We start from the raw sequence: 17868 nt of genomic DNA on the forward strand, positions 1-17868 counted from the left end.
ATTACCAATTAAACCATATACTTTCTGAGGAGAGTTTCCTTCCATGGTCTTTGACTATAGGTGGGGCTTCTGAACCTGCAACTGTGAAGATGTTCTTAATTGAAGAATGTATTTTCAGATGGTCTTGATACTTAGCTGTCTGAGGTTTAAGCTGCCACTCTTAATTCCTAGATAGTTGTTGAAAAAACTTCCTTTAAGTCTTATCTGAACAAGAGAAAACTCTGTTTGGTTGATGTTTGCTTTTCTCCCACTTAACCTGGAAATAGCAAGTTGCAAGTCTGCAGTGCTTTGTTTCCCATTTTACCATGCCTGCTGGTGAATGTGTGAGCAAATGGACAGTTCTGCTTGCCTGCTTTCCCACCAATTCTGGCTACTCTCCTTCTTTGGAACTGCTTACTAATCTTCATTCACAAGCAAAACTTGCTTAGCTATTCTGTTTAATCTGACAAGACTGTGATGTGCCTGATGAGAGGGCAAACCCTCTTGCTTTGAGGTCCTACTCTGCTAGCTTTTTCCTTCTCTTTACTGTGATCTTCTTCCTATTCTTGCATCACTTCATCTTCCTTTCCCTTGCGTGAAGATAATTTGCCTGCAATTGCACCTTGGTAGGGAGAATCACATTTTGCTTGGCATAGAACATGGTTGACTGAAAGGCTATAGTTCCAAACAAGTCTTCTTCACCTAGTCTTCCATCATTTTCCAGGACAATCTGCGTAAAAAGGATGATCGGATTGAAGAATTGGAAGAGGCACTCAGAGAAAGTGTTCAGATAACTGCAGAGCGGGAAATGGTGCTAGCACAAGAGGAGTCAGCCAGGATCAATGCTGAGAAACAGGTCTGCAATCTTATAAAGTCACTGGTAGTCCTCTTAGGAAACAGTAAAGTATTGTTTCCACTGCTTTACTGTGAAACATAGATGGTTTTGTTTGATCAGCTATCTCTGTTCAAGTTTGGGTAACAAAACCCATAAAACCTGCTAAGATTTGTTTTTCACAGGTGATTTTTTCTTTGAGAAAAATAGAAAAAGAAAGAAATACAAGGTATCCTAATCTTTTAAGTATTATTTTATGTAATAATTCTTCTGACTAAACTTACCTATCAAAGCTATCCTGTATGTAAACATGCTTACACTCACTATGTTGTTCATTGTGCATGTTTAAAGAAGGTGAATTTTATTAGCATGGTCATGCATAGGGGCCACAATCTCATTTCATTTACAGTCTCTCAACTACTGGATAGAAAGACAAACCCTTTATTTAAGGCAAGTGTACACACAGAAAATACACACTCGTGTTGAAACCACAGGTGTAAACTTCTGTGCCTGAATTTAGTCTGTGTCATGGGTTAGATATCCTGAAGAATCATGTATGGACCAGATTTTGACTCCCATAATTAATCACTAAGAAAACATTCCATATCTAATGAATAAACTTTCTTTAGATTTTGATGAATCTTTTGAAGTATAAGGAGCTGAGCCTGGCGTTCTTACTGTGCTTTTTGTGAACTTCTTCAGTGTTTTGTCTGTTCCTCTCCTGACCATAATAAGCAAACAGGGACATTTGGTCAGTTAAATTGCAATGATGTATTCTCTTTCTGTTAATTAAATGAAAAAGATTTTACTAACTACACTTTAAAACATTTTTAAAGGTTTTTTTTTTTCAACATGTATTCTTATATCACCTTCTTTCAAGGTGTATCTTTATGCTCTTTTTAGTTAATGATCAAGTTTTCAGGAAGAAAGCAACTCTTGCTCTTTATGCTACAGTCAGTATCAACTGTTTGCTGGTAAACATACTGAGGATAATTCTGGTTAAAGTATCCTAAGATTCTAGATAACTTTATGGAATTTACTTTCAAGAGTGCCTTCTTTCTAAACTTCTTGTAAACTCTAAAAAAAATGTATCTCATAGAAATGTTACCTTGGTAGTGAACACCACATAAAAGAAGAGATCTCCTCCTCAGAAATATATGTATCTCACAAAAGAGCAAGTTCTATGCTGAGGTGCACAAGTAAACAGAATAACATGTAATTTGTTACCTATGATGTCATAATGTTTTAATTTCTTTGTTGGAGGACTGTGACAGTGGTGTTCTTTGAGTGCAGAGAAGCCTGCGGAATTCTACAAATAGCAAGGAAACTTTCAGTTGCAGGATAGAAAGGAGGACTCGTTCTTAGCCCATTAGCATGAAGTCCTAGTGGTTGTCTATCTGCTATAAGCAAGTTTATTATGGAGAGGACAAGAGTTAAGTCTGAGTTAGTAAAATAGGAAACTGTTATAGAAGGGGAATCTTATTTATACCTGAGACATCCTAAAACTAAAATATGGAAAGTGATAAGTGCTTAGGGAATATCTACAAATTTCCAATATGGTTTTTGAAAACATTCACCAGCAAAGCCTTATGAGAGGCAAACAATGTGATCATATGGTAAGAGCTTGATGCAAAGGGAAAATAGCGGGTAAATAGATTGAATGGCATCATACAATCTGTATGATGAGGCAAGGTGATGGAAATGTGCTGTCAGAGGGCCAATAAGCCATAAGGATCACTGAGAAAGGTTGAGAGGTGAGGTGAGGAGAAGAGCCAAGAGAAGTATGAGTTGTCGGAAAAGATTTTTGGAATATGATGGGCAACAGCATCTTAAACAGGAAAAGAATTTGGATGTAGTAGTTTGTATGGAAGTGAGGAGGAAGAAGGATGGATTTGAAACCATTGGGATCACAAGAGGAAGACTTCTAGTTCACACCATCACTGATTATGACAGCTGTGTCTTAGTCCAGCAGAATAACTAAACTGCCCTCTGTGGCACATCATACTTTATACAGTATAATGACCAATAGAACGTCACATAGAAAAGCAACCAGAGAGTCTTGTTCCAGCCACAAGATAGCTGTTTTACCCAATTGTGCCCAATAGTTTGCCCAGTTGTTGTTCTTTATTAGATATAGTCAAGTCATGGAGTGATGGCAAGTAGCTGGTTATCACCTCAAATGTGAGGGGGATACATTCCTTCAAATGTTTTTCATTTTTTCGATTACTTAAGAGAATGCCTGCTTCGCTCTATATTCTCTAGAGTTATGACAGAAGTCCTTCGGTTCAGCTTTGCAATTTTACAAATGCAAGGCTTTGTTTTTGTGAAGGATATTAATCTTTTGATCTTTACAGGTGATGATATCATTCTTAGGCCAAATACAAATTGTATGCGTGAGTTGGAAATTTTAATATTGTCCAAAATGATTATAATTTTCTTTTAATTGCATGCTTTTTATTTCCTCTCTTCTGTTTATCTTGTTTTCTACCACTTCACTGCCTGTCTGAAGCTGTTTAATGAATCAGTGCATGAGGTCAACCATTTTGGCTTTAAGTGGTTCAAGGTATGAGGACATCTCATCTGTGTGTACCTCTGCCCCATTACGTATTGTTGTTTTTGTAGCCCTGTGTTGTGCAATCCTACCCTCCATCACGTCTTGATAATGTGATTTTCTGCTATTTAACAAGCTTTGCTTTTGAATTACACTGTCCATGAAGCTGCCTAGGATTTCATGGTTCTCAGATACCCATTTCAGACTAAAACTTTGCACTATTTAATCCAATGTTTGATAATATCCTGGCAATGTGTGTTAACTATGGCAGTGTGTTATCAGTGTTAACACTCATTTTATGTATTGCAAGATGTCTCCAACTGATAAATCTTCTTACATATAAAGGCTTGAATGTTCTTAACATTCTTTAATGTTCAAGTTCTTTATTTCCAACACATTCAGCTGGTTTTGTTGTTCTACATGTTGAATCCTGTATGTAAATATTACTGTAAATTATAGCTATGGACTGCAGCTGAATCCATTAGTTCAACATATTAGATTGTACATCTGAAAGTATATGGAGACCTCTATATTTTTTTTAATAAATACTTTCTGAAAGATTGTAGTAGAAGACAGGAGTTTAACTTGCATATCAACTTAATCACAATCAGGACCATTCCAAGAACAATGCTTGAGAAGATTGTCTTCATGAAAAAACATGGCCCTTTCTGTGGGGTAAAGTGAAACAGAAGTTCAGATTTTGTAATTCAACGTCGATCAGTAATAAGTAGTGCTAGGTCCTTGTCTCAAGAAACACAATATTACAATTACTTGCACTTAAAGCCTTAATTACTGAAGGGCATAGTTCGTATTTCACAGAGACAAGAAATTAGCAACTGCCCTCTTTCTCTTTGCTCACTTTTATCCCCATACTTCTGTGAACATCCCTTCAGTTTTACTGGCCTGAGTCTTCCTGAGGCCATGCTGTGAAATGAAGAAGTTACCTAAATTATTATTAAACTTACCTTTTTCTTTTCTTTTTTTTTTTTTTTTTTTTTTTTGAATATTTTCACATGAACCAGTCTGAACCAATGAACCAATGCTAATCTGGTCCCCCAGAACAGGACAAAGGCACACCAGAGGAAGCATGGAACTGTGAGAGCAGGACACAGGAAATTCTTAGTATCATTTTCTACCAAGATTGTATTAGTATTAGTACCGAAATGTTTTTACCTAAAGCTGTTGTTGAATTCTGTTTTTTACAATAGGCTGCTATTTTTAAGGGCGTGATGGTGCAGAGTCTGACTGCAACATGTTATTCTCTATCTTCAGTTTCCTTCACATTTGCAGAGCTGTAGTTTCTGAATGTAGATAGCATTTTTGCTGATAAACAGTGTAACTGTTCTCTCATTAATATCAACTTCTGCTTAAGTGCAGTCTCAATCTATACAGTGTCAGCTAACATCTACTCCCTATCCTAAATCGCTATGGCAAATACATAAATGAAAGACTAGCCACGATTCTTTGCTTTTTTAAGTCACTACTTCAACTGAAATATCTGACTTAGCAGTCTGATTTTGACACTTTCCCATCACCTTTTTTTGAAGTTAGGGTTCTCAGTGGGAAATTTTAATTTAGTTCAAGTATATAAACCGACACCTATAAATTGCTATATCTATGCTCATACAATTTATCTTTTTAATCTACATGGCAGGTGTGTCTGCCTCGCCTTTTGAGAAGAAATTAGATACTGAGTATTGCAATGGTAACACATTGCTTAGATATGCTGTCATACACTACTTTGTTCTTTCCAATATCTTTATAAATTGTTTTGGCGGGACTTAATCTTATTTCATGCACATATTACATGTAAAAATTATTTACAACAAGGCTTCTGAAATTCTCTGTCATGTATGCACAATTCAAATACCATGTCTGTTTGCTAATTCATAGATAGCTGGAGCCTTCGTACGAGTTGTCTCTCTTTTTCCCCATCTCCTGTTCATCAGGATTTCACTACTGTAATGTACTGTATGTAATGTAATGGCTGCAGAGATTTGAATATTGAGTACAGCCTCTTAGAGTCTTTTCTGTTTATCTGTAAGTCGATATAGAGAAAATCTAGCCAAGTTTTGGGTGATACTTCTTATTTGCCTTTGCCATAAATCTGCCATTCTGGTTCTTTTATCTTCCTAAAATACATTACTTTAACTACCTTTTCTTGTAAAAATAGAAAATGCATTTACAACATAATTAATTTATATTGGACCCTAACATTCAGCACTGATTATGATCTAGTATTTTCTAAAAATGCAAAATTTAAATACATCTCCCTTTTGCTGTGCTATTCTGTTACGGGAATAGGTATGAAATATTTTCTAAAACACACTTTGAGTTATTTCACAGCACAAAGTCTCACACATTAGTTACTTTCTATAGATCCTTGTACGTGGGCAATATGAAGCAGGATTTCTCATGAACCACCTACTTACAGCTTTCTGAGCACTGTAGTTTTTTGAGCACTGCTGTCAAAATTCTGGCTCTTCTGTAACACGTGCTGGACAGTTTGCTTTTAACTCGTGTTTTTGGGTGTCCTTCTGTATTTCTCACTGGGAAATTTGATAAACAAGTGATTGGAAATCAAGGCAGTATTCCAAGCTATGTTTTGGGGGTGAAGCTGCTGGCATAGCTTACCACTGATTGCTCTAAGCAGTCTACGTTCTCTTTGGCTCAAATTCTCTTGAATATTTTCTGCAAAACTCAGTCTGGTTTTTGAGTGTATGTATATACATATAAGTCATATGTGTATTTAAGTCATATTAAGTAACAGAAATCTGAGCTAGAAACTTAGATTTGAATTTCTTCCTCTGATATACATAGTTTTAAGAGCTTTTAATCTCAGTGGTCAGCCTGACATATAGTCTTGCCATTTTTCAAAGTCTGGAATTTTTTCCTCCTTTTGTGTATTTTGGTTTTGGCTAGGTAGGGTGACCATGCACTGTGTCCATGGTAACAAAGCTGTTGGCAGTAGTTTCAGAAGTGCTGCCTCTCCTTTAACTTTCTTCTTCTCCCCAGAGTATTTTGATGGATTGTGTAGCCTCTTCCTTTAAAAATATCCAGTTTTATGTCAAGTCACACCCCTTACATGGAAAGGTTGATTCAGTATGTCAAGAATAACATGGAATTCCTTCTTTATTCAGTAATATACTTTCTAAGAGGTGAAACTGCACAATTTTTGTTCTGGTCTTAGTTGTGTTCAGCTGTACCTATGGGTACCCTCAAGCTGGGGGGCTAGAGGGATTGTATTCTCTCCAGTGGAGAATTAAGAGAAAATAGCAATGAATAGAAAATCATAAACAACAATGACTTTGGTACAGAGATCTTTTTTTAACTTTACAGGCAAAAATACTTCTAAGGAGCCCAGAATCCTTTAATTTTGTTTAACTTGTTTCACAAAGTTGGAAAGTGGGCAAAATTTGAGAACTTTTAGGAGAACTGGGGACCCTAAAAGGATAAATTTGTTCAAAGTGTTTAGTGAGCATTTCTCAATATAGATCATATTTTTAATGAAATGAGAAATATTGGGGGAAATTTGATGCAAATACTGATTTTACAAGGGTTTTGTTCAGATTTTTTTTCATTTTTATTTTTAATAGGTAAATACTGATTTCAAATATCTCTTTTATTTTAGAGAAAATTCCATCTTCGCACCTCTTTACCCAACATAGCATTTTCTCAAGTGCCTACTTCCAGATTCTACTTTATCTGGTCTGGCTCATATAAAAATCAAAGTCTTGAGTTGCCTTCAAATTTGGTTTGAAAGAGGAAATCATGCAGATTTTACATTAGTTCTTGCTTCTAAGGACATAAGCAAATACTTTAATATTTACATAAAACTAAACTTGTACTTTTTCCATTTGGAACTTCTTTTCCATGTTCAGTCGTGATCTTAAATTGTGAGTTTAGGTGCAAGTGTAATACAAGAGTATGTAGATTAAGGCTTTAGAAAAGCTCATTAGAATTGTAGATTAAATGCAAAAATTAGAAAAATGTACTTTTTTTTTCTTGGCAATTGATTCTTCATCAAAATACATGAAGTACATGAAGTGCAAGAAAAGAAATTGTATTTCTTTCTTTACCATTCTTTTTTACAGCGAAATACAAAAGAGTGACAGATTTCAGACTAATTAAATTGAGGATTCTTCATGAAACATTTCTTGTTGATCAAAAAGTTCTAGACATTGCTGTACTGCTGTTTATCATCAGATTCCTTCAAAGCTGTCACTGAATTTCAGTCTTATTTCAGTTGGCTCAGAACTGTGGGATTACTTTGCAGTTGTGGCTAAATTCTGCTCACTGCTGTCTATTAACTACAATGCTAAAGATTTGCTTCCACATGCTAGAAGAGGTGGAAACTTCCCTGAGCTTGCCAACAAGACTGCACTTCTTCAATTATATTTTAGCCACATGTGCAACCTTTATGTATGTGGATGGGCTTTTGCGTAGTAACTGTTCATGATCCTTAATATCTTTTGAGAAGAATGTTAAAGTTGAATGCAGAATTAACGTATTATATTTTTTGCACTAAGTTGTAGTGAGTTAATCTGTCATCCCAGGAATTTTCTCAGAATTCTCAGAATCAGTCTGTAACTATGAATAATATTATGCTGTGTCTAAACTTCAGTCTGCCACAGTAACATCCAAGATAATATGAAACAATTATCTTAAATTATTACTAATAATATTATATAAGATATATTAATGATGATTTGATGACTATTTTATTATTATTATTATCTTAAATAATACAAAATATAAATATATTTTAAAAACATTTGGATGTGGTGCTCAGGGACATGATTTAGCAGAGGACTGTTAGGGTAGTATGGTTAGGTTGCGGTTGGACTTGATCTTCAGGGTCTTTTCCAACCTGAGCAATTCTGTGATTCTATGGAACTGTCCAAAATGCAGCAACATTAAAACCACTGTGGTTTGCAGAATCCCTGTGAAAAATTACTTACATCCTTGGATAATTAGTCTGAGCTGAAAGGCTTCCTTTGGCTCTGTTACTGCTGCTACCTTAACAGCAGTTGACAGACTAGATGTAATCAAATATAGGCCAAGTTATTTTAAGGAGGTCCTTGTTTATAGCTGTGGGTGCAATACAATGCATTAGCCACTTTTCTAAAGAGGTTGTTCAGATTGTAATATTGTGGAGTGGATTAGGTTGGAAGGGACCTCAAAGCCCACTCAGCCCCAACCCCCTGCCATGGGCAGGGCTGCCACCCAGCAGCTCAAACTGCCCAGGGCCCCATCCAACCTGGCCTTGAATGCTCCAGGGATGGGCATCCACAGCTTCTATGGGCAGCTGTGCCAGGGCCTCGTTGCCTTCTGAGTAAAGAATTTCTGCCGAACATTTAACTATAATCCACCCTGTTTTAGATTTAAAGCCATCCTCCCTTCTCGTATCACTATCAGACCATGTAAAAAGTCAATCCTCTTCTTGTTTATAAGCTTCCTTCAAGTACTAGAAGGCTGCAATGAGGTCTCCCTGGGGCCTTCTCTTCTGTAATAAATGGTGCTGAATGCTTGTGCAGAGTTGCACAGAATGTGCTAAGTATGCTAAATTCTACTGTCTATACTATAGTCTTTTTAAATGATGATCAAAATTCAATTTTTTTTGCAATACTGTACGTTATTTCTAGACAAAGTAATTGCTGTTGTGTCCCCAAGGGGCTGGAGAGCTTCATTGCTAGTTATAGAAGATAAACACAAGACAGTTTCCTATGATTGTAGATTCACATAAATCTACATGTATTGGTTATTCTGAAAGTAATGCTTCCTATTTATTTCTGTGGAAACTACAACAGATACAAAAAGCACAATAACACTATTTGATAGAACAAATTCTCAGCTACAAAGCACTGTTCTTCAGAATAGCCACCACCGTTAGCTATGCATTTTCATCAGTGATGAACAAGAGCATGCATGCTGCACTCCTCAAAATCTGCACTGCTGAACGTGACCCACTCTCAGTGTCACCGCTGCTGAAATCCACTATCTACTGCCTCACTGTGCTCACATCCACTGTTTGATCTCAGCAAGCATCAGTGATTGTCAGTGGGTGCTATTTTTTCTGCATGGAGGAATTCAATGACGCACCTTTGCTTCATATGCACTTCCGCGTCAAGCTGTCCCTCTGCTGCCATCTGTCACTCGACAATAAAATGTAACAGAATACTGGTGGGAAGGTTCAACCTCTTCTGCCACACCACCAACATCCACCCCAGATGTCATGGGCTAACATAATAAAATAAGAGGCATTACTTTTGGAGCAGCTCTCAGAGATCCTTCGATTGGATTGCAAAGGTTAAAATGCATAGAATTCTACATCGGATAAAGGTTCCAATTGAGGAGGATACAGAAGTAAAACTTTAATTTGCTGTAGCCTTCAGATATCAAAGATTGCTACAGGTTTCTGTCCTTACTGGAAATCAGACTGTAGTCTTTCACTTTTTTTTTTTTCCCTTAGCCTGACTTTGTGTCTATGTGTGTAAAGCAGAGATGATTATTGCTTCTTTCTTAAGAGCTCTTGTCCCAACAGCAGGCCATTGCTTATTTATATGGCTTATGGCCTTCATTTAGGACATACAACTGTCACAGATACCTCCAAACATCCTAATGGGATGCAGCTGTGACTTCTTCAGGCCTGAGGTCTGGCAGCTCAACAGACTCTTTCTCTTTTTTCTCTTTTTCAAGCATCTGTGAGTTTTGATTCCTCCTCGTTCATACCAAGAGCACAGTGCTCTCAAAATATGAGCAGAATTCATTCCGGATAGTGCTCCAAGAGTGTATTCCTTAACAGAGACTCCCATGTTTCTGTTTCTGTGGGTTTGCAGGAGTAACATTTTAATGTCAGATATATTCTGGTCAGTATAATTACTAGTGTTCTTCCTTGCTTAGAGTCATCAGTGACTTTTAAGGTTTAAGAATACTGTGCACTAATGTTAAGAAACACACAGTTCATCTCTAAAATTCTTCATATATAGTTTATTCCCAAAATTTTTGCTGTGTATTGTAGATAATCAGAATATCCTGCCTTGTCCCTAGACAACTGATAACTTACCAGCCATTGTCTGAGTTTTGATGCTAACCTCCCTTTGTATTATGAACAAAGGAAAACACCTGCCCTTCGTGTGTAAAGTCTGCCACAGCCCACTAGTGTTGTGCACAGTTGGCCTCGGCAAAAGGGGTGCTGCAAATCTAGCATCCCTTTTGGAATGGACAGAAATATGGTGTGTAGAAACACCGTAACTGTTGCACAACATCCTGCCGTGTTTATTTCCAAGTTTCTTTAGGCAGGATTTCAGCTGAGGAATTCTGGTGTTCAACAAACTTTTTTTTTTTCTCATCTGTGTGGAATCTCATGGCAACATTCATTAACAGTGACCATGCAGAATAAGTGGAGCAGCTGCACAGGGGAGATATATGCAGTGTAAGGAGAAACACTCTCTTTAGATGATGAGTGTCTGTTCACCTTATGATATCTTTATAGTGCCAACAGAATAAAAACGAAGGTAAAGCATCTTAACCCCTTGTGTATGTGCAATGAGAGGATTAGTGACAATGTGACAACATCATCGTAAAAGCCTTTCCACTGTGCACCTTCCAGCATATACATGCTCATGCACTGGAAGTGAATAAGAAGAACCTGACACAGAGCCAAAGCTGCTGCACGTGTGGTAAGGGCAGAGCCACCGCTGGCAGCATGGCAGAGCTTTCAACATGTCTTTCAGATGAGGGCTGTCCTTACCTTACAAACCAGAAATTACGTTCTAATCTTACTGAAAAGATATTTCCTGCTACTGCGTACTTATTTCTCTCATTCTCCTCTGATATTTTTAGCCCTCAAAAAGCTACACCCATAAGCTTTCTCAATACCTATAAGAATTTGGAAGTTGTTCCCCTAGTTCAGAATAGCCAAGAAGTGTCTTGGATATAGTTAAGTGTCTTGGATATAGTCTTCAGGAGTACCTAAAGCCACCCTACCGCTTTAGCAAAAATGGGGCTGTGATGAAACCATAATTCATTTCCTTCTTATTTTGCGTAAAGGTTTATTAGCTTGTGATTTAAGCAAACCATCTGGTCTTGCTGGCATTCCAGGTTATGTCAGACTCAATGCTTTCTCCCTGTAATATGTTACTTGAGGCAGTTAAATTACATACTTAAGTCCCAAGCCTGGCCTGTGCTTTTTCCATGTCTTAACATCTGTTCTGGGAAAATTTTCTGGGATCCAAACAAGTTTACATGGAGCCAGAACTCGTCTTTGTCTTTTTTCGCGGGTCTGTTTCTTTCTCCTCTCTGTCCTGCATTTTAGTCACTTCAGTAAAAGATAATGCAGAAATTTGCCCCCTTTTATCATTTCACCAATGTACACAGTGAAATGAAAAATAGTTTAAAAACTCAGGAACTGAAAAAAAGTAGGAGAGAATCCTCTGAGAGACTGAATACCACGTTATGGGAAACGTCAATTTTTTTTTTTCAGTACTTGTGGTACTCTTAATACTGAATTGTAATTTCAAGACCTTTAGTTTTGGTTTAATTCATTTTGGACAGAACAGATTTCTGGTACATTTTAACTCATAATACTAATCTGTTGTTTATACAAAAAAGATCTATGTTCAGAAAGACAATAATTTTAAATAGAAGTTAGCTTGCTGAGGTGGTTTTGAAGATAAGATCTCTAGTGATTGATTTATACAATGCTCATTGAAAATAAATTGCTCATTCAGGTACTTGTATATTTATTCTCTAGAATTCCATCTTTTTGTATTCTGCCTGGAACATTTAAGATACAGCCATGAATACAAAGAGCTATCCCATAACCCACAGTGCCTGTATGTATATTGAAAGGAATATAATTCTTTAAGTTAGGAAGATAAAAATGTGACTGTTTTCGGTAATTAAACATTAAAACATAAGTTTCCTGTGTATCACTGGAACTAAAAGTACTGTATCTGCAGCTTAGGAGTATGCATGGATCTTTGTGTAATACTAAGTCTCTCTGCCATGCCCTTTGAAACCTTTAATTACAGACTGGTGTGCAGCCTTTTTCACTTGGTCATAAAAGTATTCAAATACTTGACAAAAACAACAAAAAAAAAAAAAAAAAAAAAAAAAACAACAACAAGGAAAGAGGAATACCAAGACTAACAGATAGCTTGGACCATCTGCATGATTGAAACTCCATATACATTTGAACTATGCATTCATTCATGTCCTGTCATTTAAGACTGGAAATTTTCCCTTTGCAATAGGAGAACATTCTTCAGCTTTTTCCTCTTCATCTGTATGCGTATAGCATACAAAAGTGGAGTGTGTGGGTCGTTTTTCTATCTTACTATCCAGAGAGAGATCTTCTGATACTGCAAATGTTTTTGCAGTGTGTAGCATTTTACTCATTGTTTGCCATATTGCTGTTTCTGCCTTTACACTGTCGTTTAAGGAAAGAGAAATGAGAAGCGAAAGTGCATTCTGAATTGAAATCCTTCTAGTGATAGGGCACAAGCTTACCTTGAGTAAAACTGAAAATCACAGAATCATAGAATATTCTTAGTTGGGAAGGACCCATAAGGATCATGGAATCCAACTCCTGGCTCCACAAAGCACCATTCAGAAGTTAGACCCTATGTCTGAGAGTGGTGTCCTAACATCCCCTGAACACACCTTGTTCTCCAGACTCTACTCCATCTTTGTAGCCCAAAAGTCAACAGCATGCCTCAGAAAATTCGGGTTCTTGGCAAATACTTTTTGTTATATAATTAGCTGCACTCAGAGCAAAAAATCAAAGGTAGATTTGAAGTTTCTCGTGTAGGATAAATCGGACATCCATTGCAAGGAATATGCTTCTGGTGAATATTTCTCTGTAATTTCTTCTAGGACTGCTTACAGAGAAATAGAGACAGATCTACACTAAGATTCATAGCTTGGCATGTAAAATGTTTTGTTTTGTACAAGTTTAATGGAAATACTCTTGTGGAATATCTATAGCTTGATGAATCCAAGTAATAAGGTCTTTATTTTAAGTATAAGCAATGCTACTTCCATGAATTTTGTCTTTGATACACGCTGCCTTCTAGACAGAATGGAAAGCAGTGACACTTCAGATGACTACATGTTGGTGTCATGTAAAAGCCATTCACATTCTATCCATTAGATTAGTTCAGTTTTCTGTTAGTCTTCAGAAACATGGACTAGAGTCTAAGAATGAAAGAAATTACCAAATAGAGTGGCTAGAAAAAGAATACATGTGGTAGTCAGTACTTCAATTAATGTAATTCTTTGCTGCAGACTTTAATCTTGCCACCCAGCACTGACAGCCTTGCCCCAGCTATCGGACCCCAGCCTTTTTGTGTTGGAATAGCACAGAGCTGTTACACTACAAATCTGCATCAAGAAAATCAATCCTTCATTATTAGTATCACAAATTTTGATGGCTGGGAATGGAATGATGGACAACAGAAATCTTTCAGACTTCATTATGGAAAAGTTGCTTCAAAGACTGTTTTATCTTGGCAACTGACAGATTGACACAAGCCTTTCAGATTGTTGCCGTTGGCTGGGGACTTGTTTGTTTGAGGTTGTTTTTTTGTTAGAAGCAGAGGATTTTGCAGTTGGCATGCCTCTTTTCTCCTTGATTTAAAGAAAAATGTTTATGTATGATCCAGCCAGAGGAAGTAGAAGCTGATATACTGGTACGTATTCACTTGCCCAACATATTGCTATTATTTTCTTTCTAGGTATCCAGTTTTCTTCCTAGAAGTATTTTTTTCTGTTCATTTTTTCTACAGTTTTTCTTTACATTCTTTTCTGACTTTTCTCTGTTTTCTTCTATGGGGCTTTTTCTTTGTTTATTTTAAAAACTGACAGAGGTTCTGGTCTTATTTTTTACACTAATGCAACAGGAAAAGCTTGGTTATTTTACACATGCTAGCCAGTTTGGAGTATGTGTCACTGAAATTCTGCTTTGATCTGTTGATTGCTGGATGAATTGTTGCCTGTACATTTTGAATAGTTTTTGATAATCTCATATCTTAAATTATTCTTTATTTGCTGGATACAAGAAGAATTTTCATTGTCAGATGTATTTGAATGGATATAGGCATTTTGCAGTAAGCACTGCACAATGACTATGGTAGATTTTATAAATTGGTCTTTCTGAATTGCAACATTTCTTGCTGTACCTATTACTGAGGGTGAAAAACAATCTTGTTATCCTTGTTTGTCCTGAGCTCTACCTCTCAGAATACTTGACTTATTAAAGCAAGTGATGATATGCTGTACACCTTACATCATTTGGCACCTGTACAGTAAGTGATGCACCATACATATAGCTATACTGATGTATTTATTGTGGTTTTGCAGGTTTAAGTGGCAAATTCTATCAGAGACAAAACCCACTCCTAGTACAGAACAAAATGTGACTAGATTCACTTGTGCATTTACAGTCATATTAATTCTGGACCTTTCCCATTTTGTAGCCTAGAGATATAAGCATTGCTCTTCTATAACTGTCTACCATCTTTGAAGGTGTTTTTGTTTCTGAATCACCAAATATGGCTATAATCATTGTTCAACAGATGTTTTGGGGGAAGTAGCCTTACTTACATTTTGATGGAAACCCAGTCCTCTCCTTGTTTGAGAAATATTCTTAACTTCATTCTTAAAGTAAATATGTTGCTTCTCTTTAGAGAAGTAGTTTTTATGTTAAATTATCGATGTGTTCTATTTAATACTTACCATTTTCCTAAGCTAATTTAATGCCTATTGACCATCTATTTTTCCTTGTGTTACATTCTCTAAAATAGAAATACTGAAGAGTTGAAAATCTGTAGTTTGCTATTTCAAAAGTAATGTTCCAATGACCAGACCATATTAATTCACATTCTATAAAGCTGCTTCCAAAATGTGTAGATGTACTTTACACAGCAGTAGATGATGATGCTTCTGGTCTGCAGTGTTACGCAGTGTACTTGCACTGGTAATCTTAGAACTCTAATTTTGTTGGGACCTTTAGTAAGTTCCAGTCAGTCACACTGTACTATTTTTCTTTCCTGCCTTCCTCAAAAATGTTTTAGGTAGAAGAGCTGATGATGGCCATGGAGAAGGTTAAGCAGGAGCTAGAGTCAATGAAAGCAAAATTGTCTTCTACACAACAGTCTTTGGCTGAGAAGGAAACCCATTTGACCAACCTACGAGCAGAAAGAAGGAAACATTTGGAGGAGGTCCTGGAGATGAAGTGAGTGGTTATTTCTATTTTTCGTAGCCATGTTTTATTGATATTTATTAATTCTTCTCTGATCTCTGGTGATTTAAATACAGCTATTAATATGCCTCTGTAGATACATATCTATATAATCAGTCAAGTCTTCAGAAGTGTCTTCTGACTAGGGATTGTCTGTGTTGCTTTCATACTTACATTAGGGCTGAAAAACATTTCTTCTTCCTGATCATTCGCAGAAGACAACTATTATTTGCACAAAGCATCTTCAAACTTTCTAAACAATTATTGGGACCTGGTTATTTGTGTCTTATGAATGTGCCATCTTACCTTGAATTTCTTGTTATCCACTTTAAGGCAAGACACCAGTCAGTGTAACAAATGTTAAAAAGGAGAGAGGGATGAGGCAAACATAATTCCAAATAGTTGTAATGCTGAAATGAGACTGCAGATGTTGGTCTGCTAAAGTATTTTTCAGATTCATGTGAATGATTCATTAGCACTGAAACAGAGACTTAATTTCTCTATCAGACTTCTCTTGTCATCTTTACATAAGGGGATCTGAATAAAACCAAACTTTGAGGTGGGGAGAAGTGAGGAAATAGACTTCTAAGGCTTAAATACTTCCTAATTTCTGACTGTGCATTATAGATGAATAGTTATCCTTAGTTTAGGGAGACGGGAATCCATTTAGTGCAATGATGGATAGTGCTGCCAGCAGTTCATTAGAAACACTTTCAGTTGTTTAGCCAGCCCTGAAGAGAAGGAACGTTTTTATTGGCAGGACCAGCAGTGGTTCCTCCACTGTGGTTTTGTGAGCCATTATTTATTTATTTAATTTTTCTATGCTATCTTCTTTCCTTTCTTTTTCTTCATTTTTTTTTTTTTTTCAGTGAAAGGATAGAAAAACAGCTGTTATAAAATGAAAAGAGATGTGGCTTAAGTCTTGAAACTCTTAAATTAGGAGTGCTCTGCAAAGTGGGCCAAGCTTCTCCAGCTTCATATTAAGCTACTACGCTCTGATCTAGACCTGGCACAGAGATGTTGGAAGACTGCAGTACTTAAAAGCCACACTTTTTATTTTTAATAAAAAAAATTTATTGAGCTATAAATTTGACTGGCTTGAGTGCTGGTGTATTGGGGGATGGGAACAATAGCTCTTAAGGTGATATGGGAATCCAAAGCAACTGGAGATATATCCCATATCCAATCACTTGGCAGTACTTTCTTCTGCCAAACTGCTCTGCCAAACCTTCTCATTAAAATATACACGTATTGTACAGTATAGCCTGAAATGTATTTTGAATTGTGAGGCTTTCGCACTTTCAGTATAACTACTCACTTCTTTTCAATGATGACCTCTCTTACCTAAGTAAGTTATTGTTGGAAAGCCATTGTATTGAAATTAAGTATCAGGAACTGCATTAACTGGTAGATCCATTGTGCCAAAGAAGGAAGAAGAACACTGGATAGAATGGTAATGCTGTCAGCACATGGACAGAAAGATGGAAAAAACATTACATTTGTATAGTTAACTAGCTGAACGTGTTTTAGACGTAGCTGGGCTGTCTGAAAGTTCCATAAAGCTGCCAAATGCATCCAAACTTCAAAAACTCACCCTCGCCATGAGTCTTTGCTGCAAACATGTCTCTACTGAGGACTCCCAGTCAATTAAATATCTTACTTGAAAAAACTCCAGTATATTCTTTGTTGCACACTTTCCCAGCCTATGTCTTTTTTGAAAAGTACTCTTCTCAGATGTTTTCAAGTTTTGCAGAATTTTCTAGTGCTTTTAAAAATGTTTTCTACTATTTCAATCCAAAAATAACACTAACGGAATGTTTAGTAAATTTTTTGAAGCAGCTGAGCTGGGTTTGATATTTCAACAAAAAACAATAGTTGTGCAGCTACGGTTCATTGACGCAGTAAAGCAGTGTTGTTCCCCAAATTGTAGGGCACATTTCTATGTGAAAGGTTTCAGATATTCAAAACAACAGTGCTTAAATTTGCTATTTGATAGAGGTTTACATTTAATAGCCTGGGCCCTACAGGAAGCTAACAGAGCATGGGGGAATGGGGGAATGAATATACAGAAAAAAGCTTACGAAATGCTACTTCGGGAGATTCTAGATATGGACTAAAAGAAGGTATTAAAACAGAGGGAGGACTCCAGAAAGCTACCTTGGAGTTGTTATAGGAAGTTGTTAGATATTTTGTTAGTGATGTGTATTTAAAATAGCATGTCTTAGAGTAGAACTTGTGTTTGCTACTGACTCTGTAATCCTG

At 36.6% G+C, this 17868-nt stretch overlaps 1 protein-coding gene across 8 annotated transcripts in view; it reads left to right on the top strand.

Moving 5' to 3' along the window:
* Nucleotides 1-17868, top strand: part of ERC1 (ELKS/RAB6-interacting/CAST family member 1) — a 293295-nt gene that overhangs the window by 171948 nt on the left and 103479 nt on the right. For 5 of the 8 annotated variants that reach the window (XM_085229906.1, XM_085229899.1, XM_085229916.1 and 2 more), the window contains 2 exons: nucleotides 704-835; nucleotides 15440-15600. In XM_085229906.1, the coding sequence (XP_085086032.1) occupies nucleotides 704-835; nucleotides 15440-15600 (293 nt within the window). The remainder of the gene's footprint in view (nucleotides 1-703; nucleotides 836-15439; nucleotides 15601-17868) is intronic. The other 3 variants (XM_085229922.1, XM_085229932.1, XM_085229943.1) reach the window with 1 other exon arrangement.

This window comes from Meleagris gallopavo, chromosome 1 (genome assembly GCF_905368555.1).
Source record: "Meleagris gallopavo chromosome 1, MGAL_WU_HG_1.1, whole genome shotgun sequence".
Classification (NCBI taxonomy): domain Eukaryota; kingdom Metazoa; phylum Chordata; class Aves; order Galliformes; family Phasianidae; genus Meleagris; species Meleagris gallopavo.